The sequence below is a fragment of the Xiphias gladius genome, chromosome 10, assembly GCF_016859285.1.
Source record: "Xiphias gladius isolate SHS-SW01 ecotype Sanya breed wild chromosome 10, ASM1685928v1, whole genome shotgun sequence".
Taxonomy (NCBI): domain Eukaryota; kingdom Metazoa; phylum Chordata; class Actinopteri; order Istiophoriformes; family Xiphiidae; genus Xiphias; species Xiphias gladius.
In genome coordinates, this window is record NC_053409.1 from 10,786,791 (window position 1) to 10,809,850 (window position 23,060).

Below are 23,060 nucleotides of genomic sequence, written 5' to 3' on the forward strand. Positions count from 1 at the left end.
CATCCCAGGCAATCTGTCCATTTCTCTTATTTCCTTTTCGCCCTTCTTCTGAATCAAATGACATGATTGACATTTAAAAGTGGAGGATCTGGACCAACCATGTCTGCAAGACACATCTTGTGCCTGAGAGTCCTGCCACCTCATGCACAACACAGAGGAACTGTGAGTGTGAAACCAGTCAGCCCTGAATCACTGGGCTGATAATCTTACATAAAATGAAGACAACTCTGGCAGCTCTGTCTCAGACCAGCTGGAGATCTTTAACCACACAGCAACACTTGGCTGCTCACTAACACTGCACGGAAAGCCCAACAAAGGGAGAAAGTGCTCCCAATCACACACCCACACACACACACACACACACACACACACACACACACACACACACACACACACACACACACACACACACACACACACACACACACACACACACACACACACACAATTACAGAACAGGCATTGAAGCAGATGTTCAGATGGAAAAAGTTTAATATTGATTGCTTGAAGATTTCTAAGTGCATGCATGCTCAGACAGAAACATGCAAAATGAGTTTAAATGAAAAGGTACGTGAAGGTGAAAGTGAACATAAGAGATCATCATGAAAAAACCTTTACATACTCGTGTTTTAAATCATAAATTTTTAAATCAGTCACAGTGCTTTACATATTAAATACGAAATGAATAGCGCATATGGAGCATGAATGTGTTGTAAAATGCTTCATAAAACTCAAACAAGTGCCAGATATATGTGGTTGTATGGTCATTTGTACCACAAATTTTACCTAATAGGGGATTATATTAATCTCATTTTACCATGAAAACATTTCTTTGGAGAAAGTATCACAATCGGAAAGCATACAAACTGTTAATACTGCCATCAGTGCAATCCTACTGAATCTTGGCAGTGGCTGGAAAGACAGTTGCAGCTTTTGTCCATTGCAATCTGTGTGCTCAGTGAGTCTATTTTAATCCTTAAAATTTCAACAGAGAAACTAAACCTTGCAATTTAAGAACTCAGTTTCACACAATGTTTCACAATTTACCTTGCAAAATGCAATAGTAAAATTATATTAGCAGAGGATAGAAACTGAAATACCAAGAGTTCACTCTCGTCTTTTGTCTTCCTCCTGGTATTTCCTGTGTGAGGAAGCAGGTCTGACCCACAGGAGTTGGTGAGTCATGATCTATAGTCCATCTTGGCTTGAAGTGGATGCCATCCTGGATGAATATTAAGCACCCACACCACCCACATACACACCACCTGCTGATGCTGCACTGTCAAGGGGTGCATATGTGTGTGGATGCGTGTGTGTGTTGGATCATTCTGTGGGCTGCATACCGTACTTATACTGCCTTTAAAGAGGTAAAAGCCATGGCCGAAACAAGAGATGCTAACAAAGTACTGATTCCTTTGCACATGATTTGCTCACGTGCTGTCACCAGGCTGCGGGAAATTGTTTTTTGTTCCAGTGTATTTTACACAATCCCATTAAAATTATGGTTTTGGCATGAGATTAGCAGCCTAATGAGTATTCCAGGAGGCTCATCTCCCTGCAGTCAGTCACCCTTTCCTCCTGTGTGTTACACAAGCACTGAGGGACTCTGAGGGGCGCCTCCACCTTCTCAGAGATGCAAATTTTAACTTCCTGCGCATGTTGAGGATATGGTGCTTACATTAGATGCAAACAATTATACACACACACACACACACACACACACACACACAGACACGCAGACAGCCACATACTGAAAGCCAGCAATCGGACAGCACTCTCATGGCTACTTGAATTCTGATTCTCTCATGTTCCCCAGACAGTTTTGAAGCTAAAATTCATGCAATCAGGCCCAGGTTGTGCGGTTTGTTCTGCTCTTGCTCTGGCACTCTGATCATTTGGATACCCTCTTGCCTGATGATATCTCCATTACAACCCCAACCTCTCTGGGGTGAGAGCTTCTGTCTCACTGTGAGTTAAGAGGCCCGAGACACAAGAGTCACATCAAAACCCTGGCAGCTGACTATGCTATTATCTATAATCATAAAGACGCCTTATTTGAACTGCAAATGGCTCTACATAGTGATCTATTCAAAAATTTTTAAGAATTAAATAGTCATCTATAAGTTAGATCAGTCATAGGTTTAACAGTTTTAATCAAAATCAAAAGTTTTAATAAGTTTTTACTATCGTAGTTTTCTTTATAGTAGCCAGCAGTGCTGGCAATCAAATACCTTTGAGAACAAAGACATTTTTTTTTTAAATATTCTAATCAAATTAAAATTATATTCCCCAGAAGAAAAAAAAAGTTGTTAAAAGAAGTTCCTGGACCTTCATTTATCAAGACACCTTCAAAAGAGAAGTTTGACATTCAGGGAAATAAACTTATCGAAGTCACAGCCAGCAGCTAATCAGCTTAGCTTAGCACAAAGACTAAAAAGAGGTGGAAACAGCTAGTTAGGCTCTGTCCAAAGGTAAAAAAAAAAAAAAAAAAGAAGAAAAGAATCAATCCACCTGAATCTCTAAAGCTCACCAATTAACAAATATCTTTTGTTTGATCTGTGAAAAAAGTGATCAGTGAAAAATAACGCACTGCAGTGTTATGGGCAGTTATGTGGTTTTCAGTGTTCTCTAGCTTTATAAATCTATCATACAGGCATGAGAGTTGTGTCCAACTTCTCTTTTAGCTCTTGGCAAAAAAAATGAATAAGAATATTTCTCAAAACAATTTCTTTAAAGCCTTGACCTGAAATCAAAAGTAACTTGTTATTTGACAGTGCTGCTAGTCAAATAACTTTTGATCTAAGGTAAGATCAAAAAGGAAAAAAAAACTATTCAAGCACTCAAATTAAATTATAACTATATTGGTCAGAAATAGTCCGACTATAAAGCAGTTCATGGACCATTAATTATTAGCACAAAGATCCCCCCAGAAATGGTTTAAGACATAAAACTAATAAAACTATAATATATGATTCTTTCATAAAAGGAAGTTTCAGGTAACAAAATCCCAAAATCATGTTGATACATGCAAATTTTAAATGGAGATTTAAAGTGAGAACAGTAAATCTTTCCCCATTCAGAAGCTGTGAAAACAGTTATTTAGTGTCAAACTCTGCACATACATCACTCTGCAGAGTGAGGGTCAATCCAAATGAAGTAACAATAAGCAAAAGACATTTGAGAGTGGAGGGATTTAAAATGAAAATACCGTCAAAGCTTGAAGAAAGCAGAGAGTTCCAGCCGTGCCAAAGTCGTCAGTTTATCCCCACATTTTAGCTCTGTGGGGCAGCAGCTGACAGGGATGGTGGGTGTGAAAAAGGTTATGAGTTGCAGTCACAACTACAGTGTCATGACAACATGCATATTATTTTACACACTTAAGGCCAGTGAGTCACCAAGTGCCTCTTTTCAAAGTAATAACGGTCTTACCGGGGGCTCATTTCATATGAAACCTATGCTTCTACTCAAGGCTACATTTACTGTAAGCGAGTATGAGAAGTTTGGAAGGTGAATGCAGAACAACATGAGTGGCAGAGCATGTGGGGGAGAAAATGGACAGCCGTGGGCTTCAGGGCCATTAGTTCTTTTAAAAAGAAGTGAAGCTCCTCCAGGGGAGAGTGGAGGGGTTACCATTTACTCAGCTTCTGTGTCTAGAGGTGAGGTTTGACTGATGTGGTCTTCCTCTGTCTTTAATGTTGTCATCCCTCATGTCCAAACTCAGTGTATTGAAACAAAGAGGTGTGTTAAATATGTGAAATCAATGAAAAGTTTATCCAAAAAAAAAAGATTGGTTTCCTTTTAAATCAAAGTCCAGGAAGTGATGGACTGAGGGAACTAGATAAAAGTTGCTGCTGCGTCTACAGTCGAGATGTGAGTTGAAACGTGGCATCTGTTATTGTCTTAAAGCCTCCAGGTGCTATTTCTTGCTGTTTTCTCCTCTAACCCAGTGAAACCTGCCGTTTGCTGCTGCTTCTCTCGTGGATGTCACAGTGTGGTAGACCTTTTACTCAAGGTGAGGCTGAGTGTTACCCATCGCCGCACAATGTGGCCATCAAACAAATACATTTGTTATCCATTTGTACAATTTATGGAGCTGTCAGAGGTGAGTGGGCCCGCAAGGCCACAAATAGGGCCTGTCAGCTGGGAGATGGAGAGGGAGCTCCCTGGCCCTCCATCTCTTCCGCATCATTGCAGGGAAGGAATTTCCATCAGACCTGATAGATTAAGGAGGGGGTACAGGTGTCTTATGGGAAAGAGCCCCAAGGCTGAGCGTGGCAGAGGGTATTGATAAAAACAAATCCAAGTCCTCTTGTTCAACAGGAAACCAGTCACGAGTCTGATTACTGGGACATTTCAGACATGCTATGTTGTGTATTTTCAGATTAAGGTGAAGAAATGAAGTGTTGCAAGCCTACTTTATGTTGGATTTTTTTACTTTGACTTTTCAGTGTGACTTTCAGCTAATATGATATGAATATGGATTGCGCAGGAGGGTAGCTGGGTGCAAATATATTTCTTTATTTATGTAGGTGACACTTTAGCCCAGCAGCCTCCTCGGCAGTCTGAAAATGCGTCAGATTTTGCCTGTTTGCCATTTTCACCATCTGGCTCACATTTAGCACTAAACACAAAGTACAACCCAAACTCATTAGTTTTTCAGGTATTTGATCATAAACTAATGTAACGGCCAAATTGACATTTTAACCTGCTGATGGTTATGGATGTAAAGTCGGAGGATCACCGAAGTGATTAGACTTCAGGGGAAAATGAATGTCCATACCATATTTTATGACAACCCATCCAAATGAGATATTTCCGTCCGCACCGAAGTGGTGGAGCGTCTCGCCGACCGTCATTGCCATCCTCAGAGTCATACCGCAAGTGTGGCCAAAAGCATGGCCTGTTAGTCAAATAAAGTTGTGAGATCTGCTGTGCAGTGTTCAGGTCCCCATTGCTTTTCTTTTCTTTAAATATGTCATTCATTGTCTCATCTACTGCATGCGAAATTGCACCAAAAATGCCGCCATGACTTTCATTCACACCTCCCCTCTACAGCATTGCTTTCCCTCTTGAATTATTGGTCCTGGTGGCAAAAGCACACAGACCAGTCACACTGTGGGTGCTTATTCTCTTTTGTCCAAAATGTCTCAGTCTGAGAGCTGATATTAGAGGGCTGGGGGAACAGCCCACTGTTTACCCTCTGCTTGTGGCAGCCTGGCTAGCCTGAGTCGGGGCAATAATTGATGAGAGCGGAGGGAGCAAAGGCACTGAAGGGCCCGCCTCATGGCCAATAACATATCAGCGGCCCCTGTGACTGACAGCTCCCGGTGTGCTGTCAGGGTCCTCGGCTGCAACCCTGTAACTCTATGTAATTGTCCTCTCTCTTCCAGCTCTGCCTCTCTGCCTCATTGCCTTGCTATCTGTCCTCAGTCTTGTGACTAAAATGGAAAATATAACCGTGTCCACCTTTGGTAAATTTTTATCCTTTGGAAATAAACATTGAAGGCAACAGCAAAGTGACTTTCATTAAGGCTGGAAGTTTATTTAAAGATTCCACCGTTTAACACGACATTTGTTTTCTGCTGTAGCACAACCACAGTGACCCCGCCTCAACCTTAGCAATGATACAAACACACCATGGTCGCACAGTGACAGCAGGCCAGCTGCTGCCTCTTTCCTGGAACGGAAGGCGAGTGAAATCCCCATTCAACCTGAGACTGCTGTGTATCAAATCAAAGGGCATTAGAGGGGCTGAATGGACACGCTGATACATGATTGTTCTTGCTGAATATGAATGCATCAATTTTGTGCTTTTCTCCTTGCAGGAGTTCTTATCCCCTACTGCACAAATGACATGGCTACCTGTGTTAAGATGTTACATAACTGTGCGGAAGCAAAAGTCAGACTGTGTTTTGTTGTGAATTGATATTTCCACACAGTGACATCTTCTCCGGTCAGACAACTTGATTAGGTCAATTGTGCCTTAGCTTCCAATATTTTATTGTGGTGAATTTGTTCATGGAATGGAAAATAAAGGTCACCACAAGCTACATCCTGTTTTTTACAGTGGCAAGTGACAGCCTAAACCACATCGTTCTCAGGTGTGCACAGTTCCCAGGGAGAAGACTAAGTAGTCCATGGAGGTTGCGGGCATGTTGAGTCACTGGTAAGAAAACGTTTTCAGTTACAATGAATGGGCCTTGTTGTATCTGGTCCCCACCTTGCCCTCACATGCTAATTTAGTCCCAGGTGTTAGTAGCTAAGTGGAGTTACCAAGTGGGTTCAGCGCAGTGTTTTGTTTCCATTTATGAGTTTTTCTCGAAGAACCTTGAGAGATCAGTTTATTTTGTGACTCTGAAAGTGCGTTCTCCCCAGTGACTAATTAAAACATTTAGGCCTGCGATAACACCTTAACTTGACACGAGCTTTAATTCCTGATCAGCCATTCAAAGTGGCTCCTGCCTGGGCCAGGCCCACAATGAATGGGAGATCAGGTATTTACCATGACATCGCTGCTTTATTGCATACATCTGTCCAATTAGCAAGTCTCATGGTACCAACTCATTCACATTCAGAATATTTCATCCACATTTCTTTCATTTCTGCTCAGTCCATTTTTCACATCAGTGAACGGACAGTAGAGCGGTTTTATGTCATGCATAGAGGCACTCTGCTCATGATTTCTGAAGGTCTTTGACAATATGCTGCTATTACTTTAACCAATTACTTATTACTGTTACTAATCAATAGTCACTCCTGGGTGTGAAGTAATAAATGTAAATGGCACATACATGCATTCTTTGCTATGAGCTTAAAACAAAGATTGGATAAAAAGTTATATAAAATGCATAGATAACCACACCCTGGGTACTATTTTAGAACTAGATAGTCTATTAAACCTGAGCTCTACTAACTAACAGGCCTTAGCAGAAAATGTCACCCAACACGAAAATAATCAGCAGGATGGCCAAAAGTCTTGGGGCCAACACAATAACTCAAGCACAACTCACGGCCTGCCTGCGAGGATGCATGCAGTCGAGGTGGCTCAAATCTATTTTTGGATGAACTGTCCTCTGAAAAAGCAGCCATAGTCTCAGAGCATTCAAACCGGAGCCCCTGATAAGAAGTCCCATGATGAGCGCAAGTGTTGTCAAGCTCTGTGCAACACTCCATGTCTGTTTTATAAATTTGATCCTAGAGGTGGCCTCTTATTTGTGATTTATGGTATTTTACCCTCCAAGTTATACAACAGCACTGAGCGGATGCTGGAGTCTTTAGCATGTAATTCTGCTGACACAATCTGAGATGTTTTTATGGTTTTATCAACATACTTTAGAGTGCAACAGACAGGAAAAAGGGTCTAATCTAATTTGTGGAGGAGACAGAGAAAGAGTTATGTCCTCGGTACTGCTTCACTGGTGTGGAAATTATATTTGCGGCCGGTGACCTGAGACATTTCCACAGTCATGGTCAAGATCCTGTGATGTGGCACTTTAAACACATACATGTTTCAAATAAAGGACCACGTCCTCTCTACAATGATAATTTGAACTTCTTGAAACTCTAGAGATGAAAGAAGTACATGTAAATTCCTTGTATGGTCCAAAGGGTGCAACTTTGTACATAAGCCATGCAAGCGAGGTAATGAGTTTCAGTTTTTGTTACATTAAACATTACAATGGCAAGACACATGTAGTGAGAGACTTGGACTGTGCCAGGGCTTCTTGTCACAACAACAGTGCGCTGAATAGCATATGTGAACAGACAAAATAGTTTGAAGTGGGTGAGCTATAATGGCGGAAGACTATGCCAAGATCCACTCCTCAGCTAAAATCTGAAAGACAAGGTTAAATTGGTAACACGATCACCAAAACCAGACGACATCTGGAAAAATGTCACCGTTGCCTAGTCCAGAAATTCTTAGTTTGTGATATGTTGGTAGTTCAGGGTCAGAATGACATTATCAGTGTGACTCCACGGATCCAGCTTTACAAGTCAAAAGAGAAGCTAGTAGTGGTAGTGGTAGTTTTACTCCAAATGAGCATTATTTGAATAGCTCAGCATACATCAATTTTATTGCTGGACAGGTGCATCTCTTTAAGGCCACAGTCTATTATTTTTCAACAGTGCACTTCGGGCATCATAATGCACCATGTGCTCATCAATGCAAGATTGTCCCAGCAGCATGACAGTGAGTTAAGTTTACTCTGACAGCTATCACTCCAGATTTCAACCCAGGTGACACCTTTGGGGTGAGGAGGAATGGGAGGTTTGCAGCAGAAAATGCTGTCAGTGTTCTGTGTACAATTGCAATAGATATATTAACTGACTAACTGACTAAAGTGGACATTTTACATACAATTATATCAGAGACCAGGGTGATTTCTTGGTTGGCAATGCTGGTCTACTGACTAGTTTTATTAGATGGATCGCCATTCAATTTTGCAGACATTTATGGTCCCCAGAAGATGAATCCTAGCAACTTTGGTGATCCCTGATTTTACCTCTAGCGCCTCCATGAGATTCACATTTGTGCTTCTGAGTGAAATGACTTACCAACTACTGGATGACATCCTGGCCCCGTTACTTTTCATCTAGTGCCATCATCACGTCAAAATGTAAATTTGCCCAATACTATGGTTTATGAGCAATACTTGTAAAACTAATCTCATCAGTATGCTGGCATGGCTGTAAGCTCATAGTCTTGTTAAATCATATACAGAGTTTTATATTCCATTCCGCCTGACGACATAAATCTAGAGTGTCACCTCTGGCATTATAAGCACTTGAACCTATAGAGATGTTGCCATGATATTAACTTGTTATAAAAAGATGTGGCAATTATATGACTTTATGATGAAAATGATGTGTATGTCTGTAATGTCTGTATTAACAGAATAGCTTCCCTCCAGTGAAAGACACCAGGAGATAGCATCTGTCTGTTGACACTTTCTCCTCCGTGTTTAGATGAGTGAATTGCTGTCGGTGCTGTATAAAGTACTGCTGAGGGTTTGATGAAGCCGGATCGTGAACCTCCGCTGTTTGGCACAGTTTTGGTCTGGCTGAGATTTATATTAGCAATTAAAATTAAATTCTGTTATTGTGGAGGAGAAACAGCTGTGTTAAAGGGTCCTTGTTGCTTTTTAGACACAAGCCTTGGCAAGACATGCAAGAGAAAATTGTTTAAATTTGATGCTTCTGATGTTAATAGTGGTAATTTTGGCAAATGTAAAAAAAAAAAAGTGAATTGGAGTGAGTAAGTGAATTGGAGAATGAATGAAAGAATGAATTAATCATTTAATTAGAACTGAAAATGCAATAACAGCACAGAATTACCTTAACAAGGCACAGGATAGATATAAATAGTCCAGTACTTCAACACTACTATTGTCATTGCTGTGTGAACAGTTATATTTAGAGGAGCAGACAATAATCAGATGGGCATTTGACATCTATTAACAGTTTTACCTTGGAAAGCAACAGATAATCATGCTGATATCCTCATACAAACAGCGCTCTTGTCTGTAAATCCAAGTGATTAAAGGGATCCAGATCAGTGAGAGGACTGAACTGTCTAACAAAGAGCCGCCTCATCACTTCAGCTGGCCACTGTTTTTAGTTTTTTTTAACTCAATAAGATAATAAAACAAGGCTTTCACTGCCATTTTCTTATGAAGTTAATTGAATTTACTATCTTCCATGAAAAAAAAAAAAAAAAAAAAGACCTTCAGGCAAAGTCATTATTTTGAAACCCCGAGAAAGTCAAAGCAAACTACAGCAACTTAATTTTGAATTTGTGGCACTGTATTATAATTTGTGGATGAAGCAAACTACAAGCAGAAACACAGGGTGGAGGGATGGATGCTATATTTAAAAGGTATATTGGGAAGAAAAAGCTGAATGCTCTCCCTCTCTTTGAAGCGAGCTCTCAAAGCCTGACTTGAGTCTTCTCTCAAACCTTTGGTAAGAGTCTTGATAACAATATAGTCTTGAATGTAAATGGGACGCAACATAGTGCACTATTCGTAGGTTTCACAAAATGCTGGATTATCTTTTTTTTATATTTGACTATCCTATCAGCAGGAGGAATTTGTTAAGTAAGTCAATTTGCATCAAAGAAAAGTAAAAATGGAGCTCACAGGCCTCACAAGAAAAACACTGGCAATGTTTTTCTCCTTGAGTAATTATTCTATTCAAATAGCATATTTTTCTCTCCAGGCAGAGAGTGCTTAGGCTGAATGGATGCTGCCACTGCATAATGGTCCTCAGATGTTTGTTTCCTAGGCAACGCGGGGCGGGCATGGGGAGAGGGAGGTATAAAAACACCGGCAGCTCCTCTCTGAATCTTACTCTGAGGTAAATGCACTCACTGTAAGCACAGACAGCCTCAGAGAACTTGCTACACACTTTATCTCCCTGTTTGTCACTGTCTTTCTCAGCTCACTTGAAGACTCAGCTCCACAAGCAGCTGTTCAAGAATGATGCGACCAAAAGATTTACGCCAGGGCTCTGGCACCAGGACCTTCCTAGATGCCATGCATGGTGGTAAAGTTCACCTTGCACGCTTCATCCTGGATGCCTTGGACGGACGCATCATCAACTCAAAGACAGAAAACAGCCGCACGCCGCTCATGTATGCCATTTGCCTACAAGATCCTGGGGCAAGGGCCAAGTTCACCCGGCTGCTGCTGGAGAAAGGGGCCAATGTCAACTGCCAGGATGAGGACGGTCGCACGGCCCTGAGCCATGCCTGTGAGATGGGTCACCTGGACGTTGTCAAGCTTCTGGTGCAGTTTAATGCAGACCCGGATGTCTCTGACAGCTGGGGTAACACTGCTCTCATGTATGCTGCCTTTTCTGGGCACAGCCAGGTTCTGGAGTTCCTGGTACGGGCTTTCAAAAGACTGGGACTGAGGCTGGACAGAACCAATAATGCCGGTCACTCAGCCATTGAGGTGGCCAACTTCTTTGGACACAACCAGTGTGTCCAGATTCTGAACTTTCCTTGTAGGAGAGGTGTTAGCACAGATGATCCACTTGCTGATGTGGGTACCACTGTTGAAGGAGAGTGCCGGCTGCCCAACAGGCTCCCTAGGCATGTTCTGGAGAGGTTCTCCAAGCAGTTGAATAATGAAGACCAACTGCCCGGGGTGTTTCAGAGACAGCTGAATATTGGAGACAGCAGCAGGCCGTGGAACCGCTTCAAGTGTCTCAGGAGCCAGTCTCAAGAGGACAACCATCGCCACAGCTGGGCTCTGCCTCCTCAGCTAGAGAAAAGCCAAACTGAGGGGGACCACAGTGTTCTCTTTACTGCCAAACAACTGCAAAACTGCCAGCTTAGAGAGCTGAGAGGCCAGAAAGATGTCAGCCGAGACACTGGACTCCCAGAGCAAGCACCAGAGAGTTTTCCTCTTTGGGGAAAAGCAAAGTCACTTAACCAGGACCTTCTGAGCAGTAGAAAACAGTCCTATCAGGGTGATGTGCGTGACATGAACCTGCCCGCCAGCAAATTAAAGAGAGCCTCACTACAGGATGAGAGATGCCTGATAGACAAGATGGAATGCCAGGGAAACACCTGGGGCCTGACAAACGATGCTGACAAAACTGTCTCAGTGCCAAAACCTCTTTTAAAAGGCAAGAGTCAGCCCGCGAGAGCACGCGAAGAGAATGTCAAATCACAGAAAGAAGAGGCTGATGACATTGCTCCATCAAGCAGGAGAGAGCAGCAGAAGAGGGGAAGCTTTGGCCCGACTGACAGACACAACAAACTGCTTTTTGCCAGAGGGGAGATGGAGTCGGGTAAGATCCCTAGTCACGCGCCAGGGTTCATCGGCCTGGGGACTAGACTGTTGCGTCGATTTACAGCACCAGAATTCATGAGGATGGTGATAGACTGTTCGTCGGGCCCCTCAAATGGCAGAGGGCGAATGTCCCGCTCGGAAACCTTCCCCTTTTCTCACACACATCAACAGGTCAACAGCCAGCCGAGCGTTGACAGCATCAGTGGAGTGAAGTGTGAGTTTGAAAGCTGCTCATCTCAGACTACCCTCGATTAGAATAAGGACAGTGTCAAGCAACAAAGAAGGCTAATACTTAAGTTTTCACAGCATTTAAATTTCTGAGAATGCAGTTTGGTTGCTTGGTGATATATTCTATTTCCTGAGACACATAATAATCCATTGTTTATGTTGCAGTTTATTAATTTTTTCAATGTTTATTAATAAAAACAAGAAATTTAAAGCTAATTGTTCAGTTGCATACAGTTGCATAAAATTTTGCTATTCTATATTTGAAATCATTTATAAATTAATATAATATCAGCCTGTGAGCTATCAAGAATAATTATTTTTGTCTCACATATATAAGATTTATATTCTATGGAATTAAATGTATTTGATATTGCTTCTGTGTTTATAAGAAATATTGTACGTATTTTGCTTAAGACATTCAGTGACTGTGCACTGTATGATTCATGCTGAATACCTAATAAATACTTTAAAACACCAGCATACTCAATCTGTATTAATACATTAATGCATACGCGTGTGTGTGGGAGGAAAATGCAGGATTAAATTAACTCTGATTCAATATGCATCATTTATTGATTTATACAAAATTAAAATTTGTAATTCTCTTTTTCATGAATGATCCACACAGAGATAGAAATACATGAAACATGTCAACATGTATCCGTGTCAGAATACAAAGACTATGTGCAAAGTGTTTCTCAGCAGGTGGACGTCCTGCAGCATCACATGCCACGCCTGTGTGCTTTATCTAGGCAAACAAATGCAAATACAGTCATACACATCTTCTTGAGGAGCAACACACACATCTTGTGGTTTTTAAAAAGTCTTTCACAATACAAAGAGGGTTGTATCAGAAGCAAACACTGAGATGTCACCTCACACGTACCCATGTGCTCACATGCACACACACATACACACGTACAACTATACACTCACATTTCAGTAAAGAAAAGAAAAATTTTGATTTCATCTCATATAATTTACTGCAGTGAATCAGCAGGTGTCAGGACCTAATATTTAGTATTGTTATTTACATTATTAATTGATCTGTTTATGTAATAATGTAATAATGAAACCTTATTTGCAACTTCACATCATACAAACAACCCACATCACCTTCTGAAAACAAAGTATAAATATGAAAAGAGGAATATGGTACTGGGGATTTTCCAATAGCCCAATAGTAGCAGCTGGGCTTTCATCTACCCATTTATTATGCTAATAAAGGAGAATTGTCTTTCACATCCGAGTTTGGTACATATTCAAGCATTCATATCAGGCCAGGTGTGCCTCCATTTGGCCATGCAAAGAGTCTACTTTCAGTGTTTGTGGAGTGTACCAACCAGGTTGTTGTCCAGTTTCTGCAGCAGAGAGTGTGAGTGTGCAGAGGTAACTTTATCATTCCTTAATAATGTCACAATGAGCTACTGTGTTTTGAGCCTAACACCAGCTTTATAAGATTTACTAATAATGCCCACTATGAACACTATAAAGGAGTAGCACGTGTTCATTACATATAGTTACGTGGAATTTTGATTTTTGCTATCAGTTGATATGCACCATGTTGTTCTGTTGAATCCCACTTAATTGTCACAGGAAGCCAATCAAAATCCGGTTCGAACCGAGTTGAGAGGTGAGGACTTGCATGCTGCCTTGAACTGACTCCTAAAGTGCTTCTCTCATGCCCGAGACCATGCAGTGTCTGTCAACCAAACTTTACTGTCCTGCCACCATCACTCTGGCAGCAACATGCTGTCTGGGTCTGCTTCTGTGGAGCTGATCTCCTGTTGGCTTGGGTGCTAGAGGAGTTGGACCCCGGTGCAGGGCCTAGACGGGTCAGACTTAAGGTGGGTGTTGGGGACCGGGAGCCCCATAGGGGTCAGCAGCGGGACATGCGCTTGCGGTACTGCTCCACCAGTGGGACCAGGCACTGAGGTGAGCCGCTCTGCAGCAGGAAGGGGTGCTCCAGCAGGTCAGTGGCGCTGGCCCGCTCTAGGGGGTCCCTAGTCAGCATACGGTCCAGGAAGTCTTTTAGAACTGGGGATATCTGGACCAGAGAGCAATGGGCACATATATTTTCATTTCAATAAATCATTCCGATAGTTATTTTAATTACAACAATTGTGAAAGTAAAGTATCACCACAAAACAAGACAGCTGGAATCCTTTACTGGCACATGCATTTGTGCTCGCATTTTAAAATTTTTGCACCAAGAACAGCAAGGACCAAATTGGCGGTCGGACCAACATTGCCATTCCCAGAGTGACACTATTACCATGGCCATAATTGTTACACGTAGCGTTTTAAAGGAAAGAATATGTGTATGTGAGTGTGCTGTCGGTTCTCATACCTGGCTGACATTTCGTACAGTAGGAGCCGGTTCATCCCTCAGTCTCTTCATAGCTGCTACAGGGGTTTCACTGAAGTATGGGGGCTCTCCATCCACCATCTCCACCACCATGATACCCATTGACCAAACATCCACCTGGTGCACCACACAGTAATAATTTGTAATAGATTCTATAGCACAGATTGCCACCGTTGGCATTTACACTACATGACCGAGATCACCGCTGTTAATCAGCGTGAGTGAGAGTTGAATGCGTGCCTCCTCACCTCGGTGCCATATGGTGATTTGGAGATGACCTCAGGAGCCATCCAATAGGGTGTCCCCACCAAAGACTTCCTCTTAGGGATGTCCTTACTGATCTGAGCACAGAAGCCAAAGTCTGAAAGCTTGACCTGTGAGGGACAAGAGAAAGACCTTGCTATCAAGATAGAAAACCTGGGAAAGCAAGCAAGAAAGAAAGAGTGGCAGCATATCATACCCTTCCGTCTAACGTGAGTAGTATAGAGTCACTCTTGATGTCTCTGTGGATGACTCCCTGCGAATGGAGATAGGCCAGGGCTTGCAGAACAGCTTCACACACTGTGGCAATCTGCTCTTCACTCAGCCTGCAGGACAACACACACACACACACACACACACACACACACACACACACACACACACACACACACACACACACACACACACACACACAAGTTTACACACATGCACAAACAGATTTTACATTAACATTTCAGACTTCTCCATTACGACAACAAATCGACAGCTCAGAAAGTTGAAACTCATGCATCACCGCACATTAAGGGCAATGATAAAGAGTGCAAGGTTGAAAACACCGACTCCTACACAGCAGAATGACTAACAAAACATGTTCATTCCTCTAAGGTTTTAATTCGACTGTAACATAAAGATATAAGAGCCAGGAGACCCAAAGCTGTTTTCAAACAGCAAGTTCCCACACATAACTATCATCATATATAAAAGACATATATAAAACTATATTAGTGAAAAACTTCCTGCACTTTCTCTGTTTCTTAATTTAAAAAAACAGCCATGAAAAGCAAAGAAGCAAAGCAGTCTTATTCCTGATTTTTCTGTCAGTATATTTAGGATTATCTTAATCCTTGATAAGGAGTGGCTGTGACGACTGCCTCATTTTATATGTCATCTGGCCTGAGAGAATTTTTTTCATCCCTTTGAGTCAAGTGATCTAACCCCGAGGTCATCCTATGGAGATTGAGCCAGCCATCTGTTTATAATATAAAACACACTGACAGCTCAAAACAATTACAACCCGACAAAATTCCCCTGCTGCTGGTTGATCCGTTTTCCTTATGTCTGATGTATGCGCTACTGAACAATGTGAAAGCGCCAGCAAATCATATTTTCACCCAAAATTGACTTTCCACATGTCATCTAAACATGCACATATTCGATTATGTTATTAAATTAATATTTTCCCTCTGAGAGAAGCAGCAGGAGTGCAAGAGAGGACTGAAGGAAATTTTTGGTGAGTCTTTGTGCTGCCGGGATCAACGCCAGCCGATACCACACTACCCCCTTGTGGTTGTTTTAGTTATTAAAGATGATATCATAACTATACAGAATGCACCAAATGCAGCTTTCTAAAGAGGGACTAAGACTTTCTGTCTTGGTGGTGCTCGTACCTGGTTTCGGACACGATGTTGGTTAGTGCTCCACCCTGCAGGTACTCCATGATAACCCACAGCTCCTCCTCCACCAGGGCGGATTTAAACATCTCCACCACATTCCTGTGCTGATAGTCCCTCATGATTACCACCTGCAGCACAAAACATTTACATTAAAATCACGGCAAAAGACATTAACCTTAATGTGGCCAGGTTTTGGGTCGCCAACATTTAGTATTTAGTACTGCACTTTAAAGAAGTTAGGGGACTTTTGAGAAACGGATTAAAAAGGAATGGGCGAAGTCAGCAGCAGGGGTGCCCCTGTAGAATAGGGGTTTAGAAATTTTTTATGGACTACCTCTAGCTCTCCCTCTCCTTAGTACCCAGCAAGAGTCAAGCTCCAAAACCACGCCCCCGATGTATGATACAGATTTTCTATTAAGAATTTGTAGTCTCCACGCCCAAGATGGGATAAATCAGATGACCTAATCTGGGTCATTTTCTCAGACTTTGGAAAGCTCCCTCCGAAGCAGCAGAAGAAATTTTTCATGAGAAGTAAACAGATTTTCATGTGTAAAATTGTTGTCGCTTTAAATCCAAACATATGTAAAAATCGAGGGTCCCTTAAAAACCACATAGAACACTAGGCCTGAACTTTCAGATGTGTTTCTCTAAGTGAGAATCCATTACAATATGCTTGTTTTGGGGAATAACTTTGTTCCTAGTTTGATACTGTACCTCATTAAACAGCAACTCTCTTCTTTGTTGACGACGCAGGTCCATCATCTTCACCGCTACCTGCCTGCCGCTGTGCTTCTCTGTTGCAATACACACCACCCCTGTCGAGCCCTCCCCAATTTTCACAAAGTTCTCCAGGTAAGACCTCGGATCGCCCTTGTCCACCACCATCTGCAGGGCAGCTTTGAACTGTTCATGGGTAACCTTGGGTGGGTCTGGGGGCGGCCTGGGTGAAGGGTGTTGTGGGGGTCTAAAGGCAGGGGAGCAGGTGCCAGGGGGACTGGTAGCTAGCGAGCCTGTAGGGGAGGGTCGAGGTTGGGAAGGACTGTCCTGCCTGGGGTAAGGAGGGTTGGGGCATCCAGAATGTCTGAGGAAGGGGTCTGGCCCACTGGGCCTCAGTCCCATGTTAGGAGACAAGCCCAGGGTGTAGCTAGCTGAGGAGCGTACTGTCCGCTGGGGTCTGATGCCGCCCACAAGGGGACTGCTGGTGCCAGTCGGCAGGAAGCTGGAGTGGTACCTCACTGTCGACTCTGCCTGCACGATAAGAGAAAAAAGGTGAGGAGCATTAAGAGAGGGAGCTGAGAGGGAGTTGGCAGCCTGCCTGTGGTTCAAGACCTGCTTTAAAACTGAATATAAATCAAGTCTTTCACTCTCACTCTGCACCCACTTCAACTGATATGACCCATGTAAAGCTGTTGCTATATGCACTGAAGTGTCCCACTGACATTTTGCCAAACACATCATCTCTTACGTTTTACAACCCCTCTGGCATTTTGAAACCCATATTTCATATTTTAACACTAGAATTAAATAAAATACTCAACCCCAGAACTTCAATCACCTTGCTAAAGTTTCCAGAAGCTAAGCATGAAAATGATTCTTGATGGTTTCTTTAATGTATTCAGTACTCATGCAAAGACATGCCGAGTACTAATAGTATTACGTACATAGCATTAGCAGACATATGCATATATTGTATATTCTATGAATAATGTATTATCAGTGCACTTAATGGCTGCAAAGATTGCAAAGAAACTGCTCTAATGTCAGGCTTACCTTCAGGTCATAGGAGGAGAACGGCCTCCCGGGGCTGTTCTGTGGGTGCATGTACATAGGTAAATTGGACCGGAGCTCAGTTGTGACTGTCCCTTGATCGCCATGGGGCTGCTGTACAGTCATAGCTGGGCTGTAGAAACAAGCTATAGGTCTCTGATTTGGTGGCATTCCCCTTGGCAGCTGGAAATCTCGCTTCCATATCACTCTTTCCTGAGGGCTACCCACCTCACCACTCATATAAGGCCTGTGACTTGGCACCGGGATGTTCTGGGGATGTGCCGATTGCGAGGGTCCCTCCAGGGAGGTGACACTTACTTCATAGGTGGACTTGGCCTTTGGCAAAAGCCCATTGGGTTGCAGAGTGATGCTCTTCTTCATGCCCAAGTAAGGGGTGTTGGTCTCACTGTGGATATTCCTGGCCTTGTCCCTCCACTGGTCCTGACCCGCATCCTCGTCGTCTTCATCATCCTGGGTCAGACCCTCGTACTGGTAAGTGTCTCCCTCATTCACCTCGCCCAGCCTTCCCAGAGACTGGGCCCTCTTCCTGGCTGAGGGGCTGCTTTTCCTCAAAGAGTTGGAACTGGTCACAGACAGACGGCTCATATCATTGATCATGGCTGCAATGTAGTCCCCATGACCGATCATACTCCCACGCACAATGGTCTGAAAGAGGAGAGGTGTTTATCACATTGTGTTTGCCATGATAACATTATAGAAAGATTTCAGACTGAAAGAAATAACGAGGCTGACATAATCATTGCTCAGAGGCAAGTTAAATTTAGACTCGAGAATCTGTAAAGGACATCTTTGTCATTCTTCTAAGACAGTCACTTTAAATAATTTTGCCAGTGGCTTCAATTCTGACAATACACTCACAGTTCGACAGATGCACTACAAGGACAGAGCCTTTACAAATGTTCCTATGTTGCAAAATTAAGATATTGTGGATAACTGCTCCTGTGACCTTTCACGTGGTTTGTATTGTTAGCAGGCAAGCAAAGGCACAGGGCTTAAACTTGCCCTGATATAAAATGATCAGTCAACGTTAAGATTTTTTGCCAGAACAGTGTTAGTGTTGCAACTATAAGGGAGTGTGCAGGGCTCATTAGTCACTCTCTGGGTAGAGTCATGTTCAGTTCACAGCAAGTCAACAACTTCTCCCATTTCTCTGGTTCAGTGCCATTACATCTGCACAGTGGGGAGAGGCCAGATGACATCTCACCTACTGTAGCACCTCTCAGAGAGGAGAGAATGGGAGATGATAATGGCCTTGGTGAGATATCCTATTTTAGAAGATGCTATAAGAATAGTTTGAATAAAATGGTGTTTGATTTTTTATTTTTTTTATTTGATCTTTGATGTTTGACTATAACCCTCACCCTAATTTGAAATGAAATGAATGAATGAATGAATAGGTTCAAATGACAAACTAACATTTTTGCATTACTGGGGTCTTGTGGGTAACACCAAACTCCTCTTGATGATGCAATTAAAACCATAAATCTCACCTAAAAGCTGACAGGATGGTTCTCGTCTTGCACAGCACTAATCACATTATGGCTTTAATAAAATGTTGGTGTTTTCTCAGTTTTTTTTTCTTTCTGCAGGGTCACAAACAGTAACGACAGTATGCCCTGTGAAGTGTAGAAATCCTGAGACTTGCAGGGTTTATCACTTACTGGCATTTCCTTTGCTGTACCTGCACTTTTTATCCTTTCAGCATGACACCTGGGAAGGCACCATGGACTGTTATTAATTGCCTGCGTGAAGTAATAAATCTTGTGGCCCCTTTGAGTATTCAACATTGTACAGTCAGTGTACACAGCAGGGTCATTAGCCCAGCCCCATGAAAGATAAGAAAATATAAAGATGTGGAGGGGAGCAGACCTTCCTTCCACACTGTCATCAGAGGATTTTGGCTTTTTCTGTGACGGCAGGATCTCTCTGAGGCACTGAAGGATACTTCTGCATCGATACAACAAGCAGTGTATCTTTATGCATCAGAGATTAAAACCAAACTTTTCAAATGACAACTCATTGTGATAGCTTAATGAGTGGCTGGTTAAATTGTGTGCTAGTCATTACTGATCAATCAAAAATATGGTTACAGGATCCATAAAGAGTTGAATGGAAGGTGTGGTGTACCTTCTTTGGCCTCAGCTCCACCTCTGTGATCCTTGAAGGGTCCACCATGGGTTTGGGCCTGCGCAGATTCTCTATCAGGCTTTGCCATTGCGTCGGCAAGCCCACAAAGCAGCCACGCTTGGCATCAAATGAGGTGTGGACACGGTGCTCAAAGTTCTTGGGCGCTGATATCTCAGGCCTCTTCTTTTTCTTCTTGCGAAACATTCTCAGGTCCACGAGGACGACAGCCTGCCAACTTCAAAATGTCCCTAAGAAATAAAAACAAATATATTCAGCCTTTAATAAACTTCACCCAACATCACATACAGCATGTTTAACTAACTGTTATCTTAAAATTTGAACATAAGCAAATCGCTCCTGCCCCAGGGATCAAAAAGATGTTGTCACTGACTAACCACTCTGCTTTTACTGTCTACTCTCGGACCAGGTGTATTCAAATAAAACTCTGACAGCACAAGTTCTTTCCATGTGGGAGAAAATATTTAAACAGCAACATCCCGGACATTGGATTTGTATCTCCCACGCTGCCTTGCTGGCTGTCACGAGCTTTTCCCTCTGAGAACGGATGGATTTGTAGGCACACGTGTAATAAAGGATATCTGGTCAATTAAAGCTTATTCATTCTCCGTGCCCGTTTACTGATGAGCATGCGGCTGGGTTGGCCTGCGCCCACAGGCTTTCAGTGCAACAGCGGAACGAGTACAACACACAGACACAAACACTCATGCACGCAGACACACACACTTATCCATACACACACACACACACACACACACACACACACACACACACACACACACACACACACACACACACACACATTGCTGCACTGTAAGTACACCTACACACTGTATATACAAACTGTATATATATATATATAAATATATATATATATATACACAAATACAAATTTGGCAGGCTATCCTTCAGAACCCCTTTATAGACCTTTCATATCCTATACTAATTAGTAGCTCGCGTGCCCTTGATTGCAGGAAGGGTAACCACTTAAGCCTTGGATGGATAGTCCTGCATTTGGCGAGCCACTAACTCAGGTTTACTGTATGTTCAGCTTTATTTTCCATTCAAGTGTAGGGAAATAATTAACTGCATTATATCTAATTTCCTCAGCTGCAGAACTGTGCTGGGAGATAATCACTCACATTTAAGTCTCATGATTTATATTAATAGTTTTTCATATAGCTCACAGTATGGATGTCCTGGTTGGCCAAGCTAGCAGCGTGGCTGTAGGGATGACAATGCCAATACGTTGGTCAGTCTGTCGGTGGGTCCACCACTTCACACCTAGACTGAAATAGCTCGATAACTATTCAATGGATTGCCACAAAATTTTGTACAGACGTTCATGGTTCCCATATGATAAATCCTGCTGACTTTGGTGACCCCCTTACTTTTCCGCTTCCACCATCATGAGGTTCACATTTTGTAGTTCAGAATGAAATATCCTGACATCTTTTGGAAAGATTGCTGTAAAATTGGCTAAAGATTTTGAAATTGCTAGAGGATACATTCCAATGACTTGGGTGATCTTCTGCATTTTCCTCATCAGGTCACTAAATACCTGCAAAACTGATGACATTCCCATTAGCCTCTGCTGTACTTTGTCTTTACTGCTAAATATTGAAGTAGAAGAAAAAACATCACACTCAGCAAAGACAAAAAAAGAGTCAGCTGGGGTTTATGTGACAGAATTCAGACTCCAAAAAATACTAAAAGGATTTGCACACACAAATCGATTAGACTGTTCCTTTTATTCAGTTTTCAAGGTCAAAAACTAGCACAGGGGGGAAAAACTGGCACATGTTATGGCTACACCCTCTTCAGTATGCACTATTCATTCAATTTTGTGGAAGAGTACTTTTAAGATTTCAACAATGAGTGTCAAACTAATCACCAGCAGGTGCATCAAGTGGCTACCTGTAGTCTAATTACCAGATGTTAGCATGAAACATGCTAAACTAAGATATACTTGCCAAATATCAACATGATGGCATTATTGTGAGCATGTTAGCATGCTGATGACACCAGTTAGCTCAAGTCTAAATCTAAGTAGAGCCTCACAGAGCCACTAGCATGACTGTTGACCCAAATTTATTTCAGCACAATCCAGCACATAAAGGCCCTGATGTATGTGGCCAATGCAGAGGACTACAAGGTGTCCTGAGAATATCAGATACAATCTCCCATCATGCACTGTTAAACGGTGGGAGTTGAGGAAATGAGTTTTGCTGCTGTCTGCACCCCAGCAGACGATCACGCTGGCAGCCTCTCCTCTCTCCACCTCCGCCGTCAGATCAGCAAGGCTCTGGTCGTCATCAACGACGCCTCTTATGAGGTGTATCAGTGACTAATCCATGCCACTAGCCTAGCCGTATCGCCCAGCCGGATGCAAAAAAGGAGGTCAGGCGCACTGGTCACATCAGCTCAACCTGCCTCATTACAGGAACGCTGGGTTAGGGTGAGAGAGAGGAATTATGTGTGTGTGTGCGTGTTTGTCTCTGTGTGTGTGTGGGGGGGGGGCATTTCACCCTCCAAGGATAATTCAGTCAAAAGGCTAATATGCTAAGTGTGGTATAAGCGTATAATTCTGTGCTCTCCCTATGTACATAATGTGGTGCTGGGAAGGACTTTTATCTGAAAATTAGACTAAGAGTCTACAGCCATGGAAAATTATGGTGTGAGGGCTCTTAGGAGGTAGGGGCAGGAGTTGGGGCCAAGAGTACAGTCAGATATGGATGTACTACAGAGACAGGGACCCAGTTTCCTTCCTACATACACAGAAAGGCTTTTAACCACCAGTTGTAGCTGCTTTTTGAATAATGAATGGCTGAGAAAAAAAAGCTGCAAAACAGAAGAATGCGGTCTCTGTTTTTAATTTTTTTTTTTTCCACTGCACAAGAGACTATCTGCTTGGATAGCTGTTCAACGTGCAGATGTTGGCATTGCCTGAACAAATATTTACACATAGTGCTCATGTATTCTTTTACAAGAAGATCAATCAATATTTACTCATGAGTGAAAGGCCTGCTGAAATTACTGCTACAGTCCTCCACTGCCAGCAGTAATGTGGTGATA

The 23,060-nt window shown here is 42.5% G+C and overlaps 2 protein-coding genes across 2 annotated transcripts; one reads left to right on the top strand and one right to left on the bottom strand.

The window, feature by feature from the left end:
* Positions 1–10,478: 10,478 nt before the first annotated feature.
* Positions 10,479–12,056, top strand: LOC120795451 (Usher syndrome type-1G protein homolog). The gene has a single exon (XM_040137393.1). It carries the CDS (start codon positions 10,479–10,481, stop codon positions 12,054–12,056), a length of 1,578 nt encoding a protein of 525 aa, XP_039993327.1.
* Positions 12,057–13,908: 1,852 nt separating this feature from the next.
* On the bottom strand, positions 13,909–20,171 carry LOC120795638 (serine/threonine-protein kinase PAK 6). The gene is made up of 8 exons (XM_040137710.1): positions 19,968–20,171; positions 17,823–18,485; positions 16,767–17,300; positions 16,047–16,180; positions 14,858–14,984; positions 14,646–14,771; positions 14,380–14,514; positions 13,909–14,076 (listed from the first exon to the last, which is right to left on the bottom strand). Exons 1-8 carry the CDS (start codon positions 20,169–20,171, stop codon positions 13,909–13,911), a joined length of 2,091 nt encoding a protein of 696 aa, XP_039993644.1.
* Positions 20,172–23,060: the final 2,889 nt, after the last annotated feature.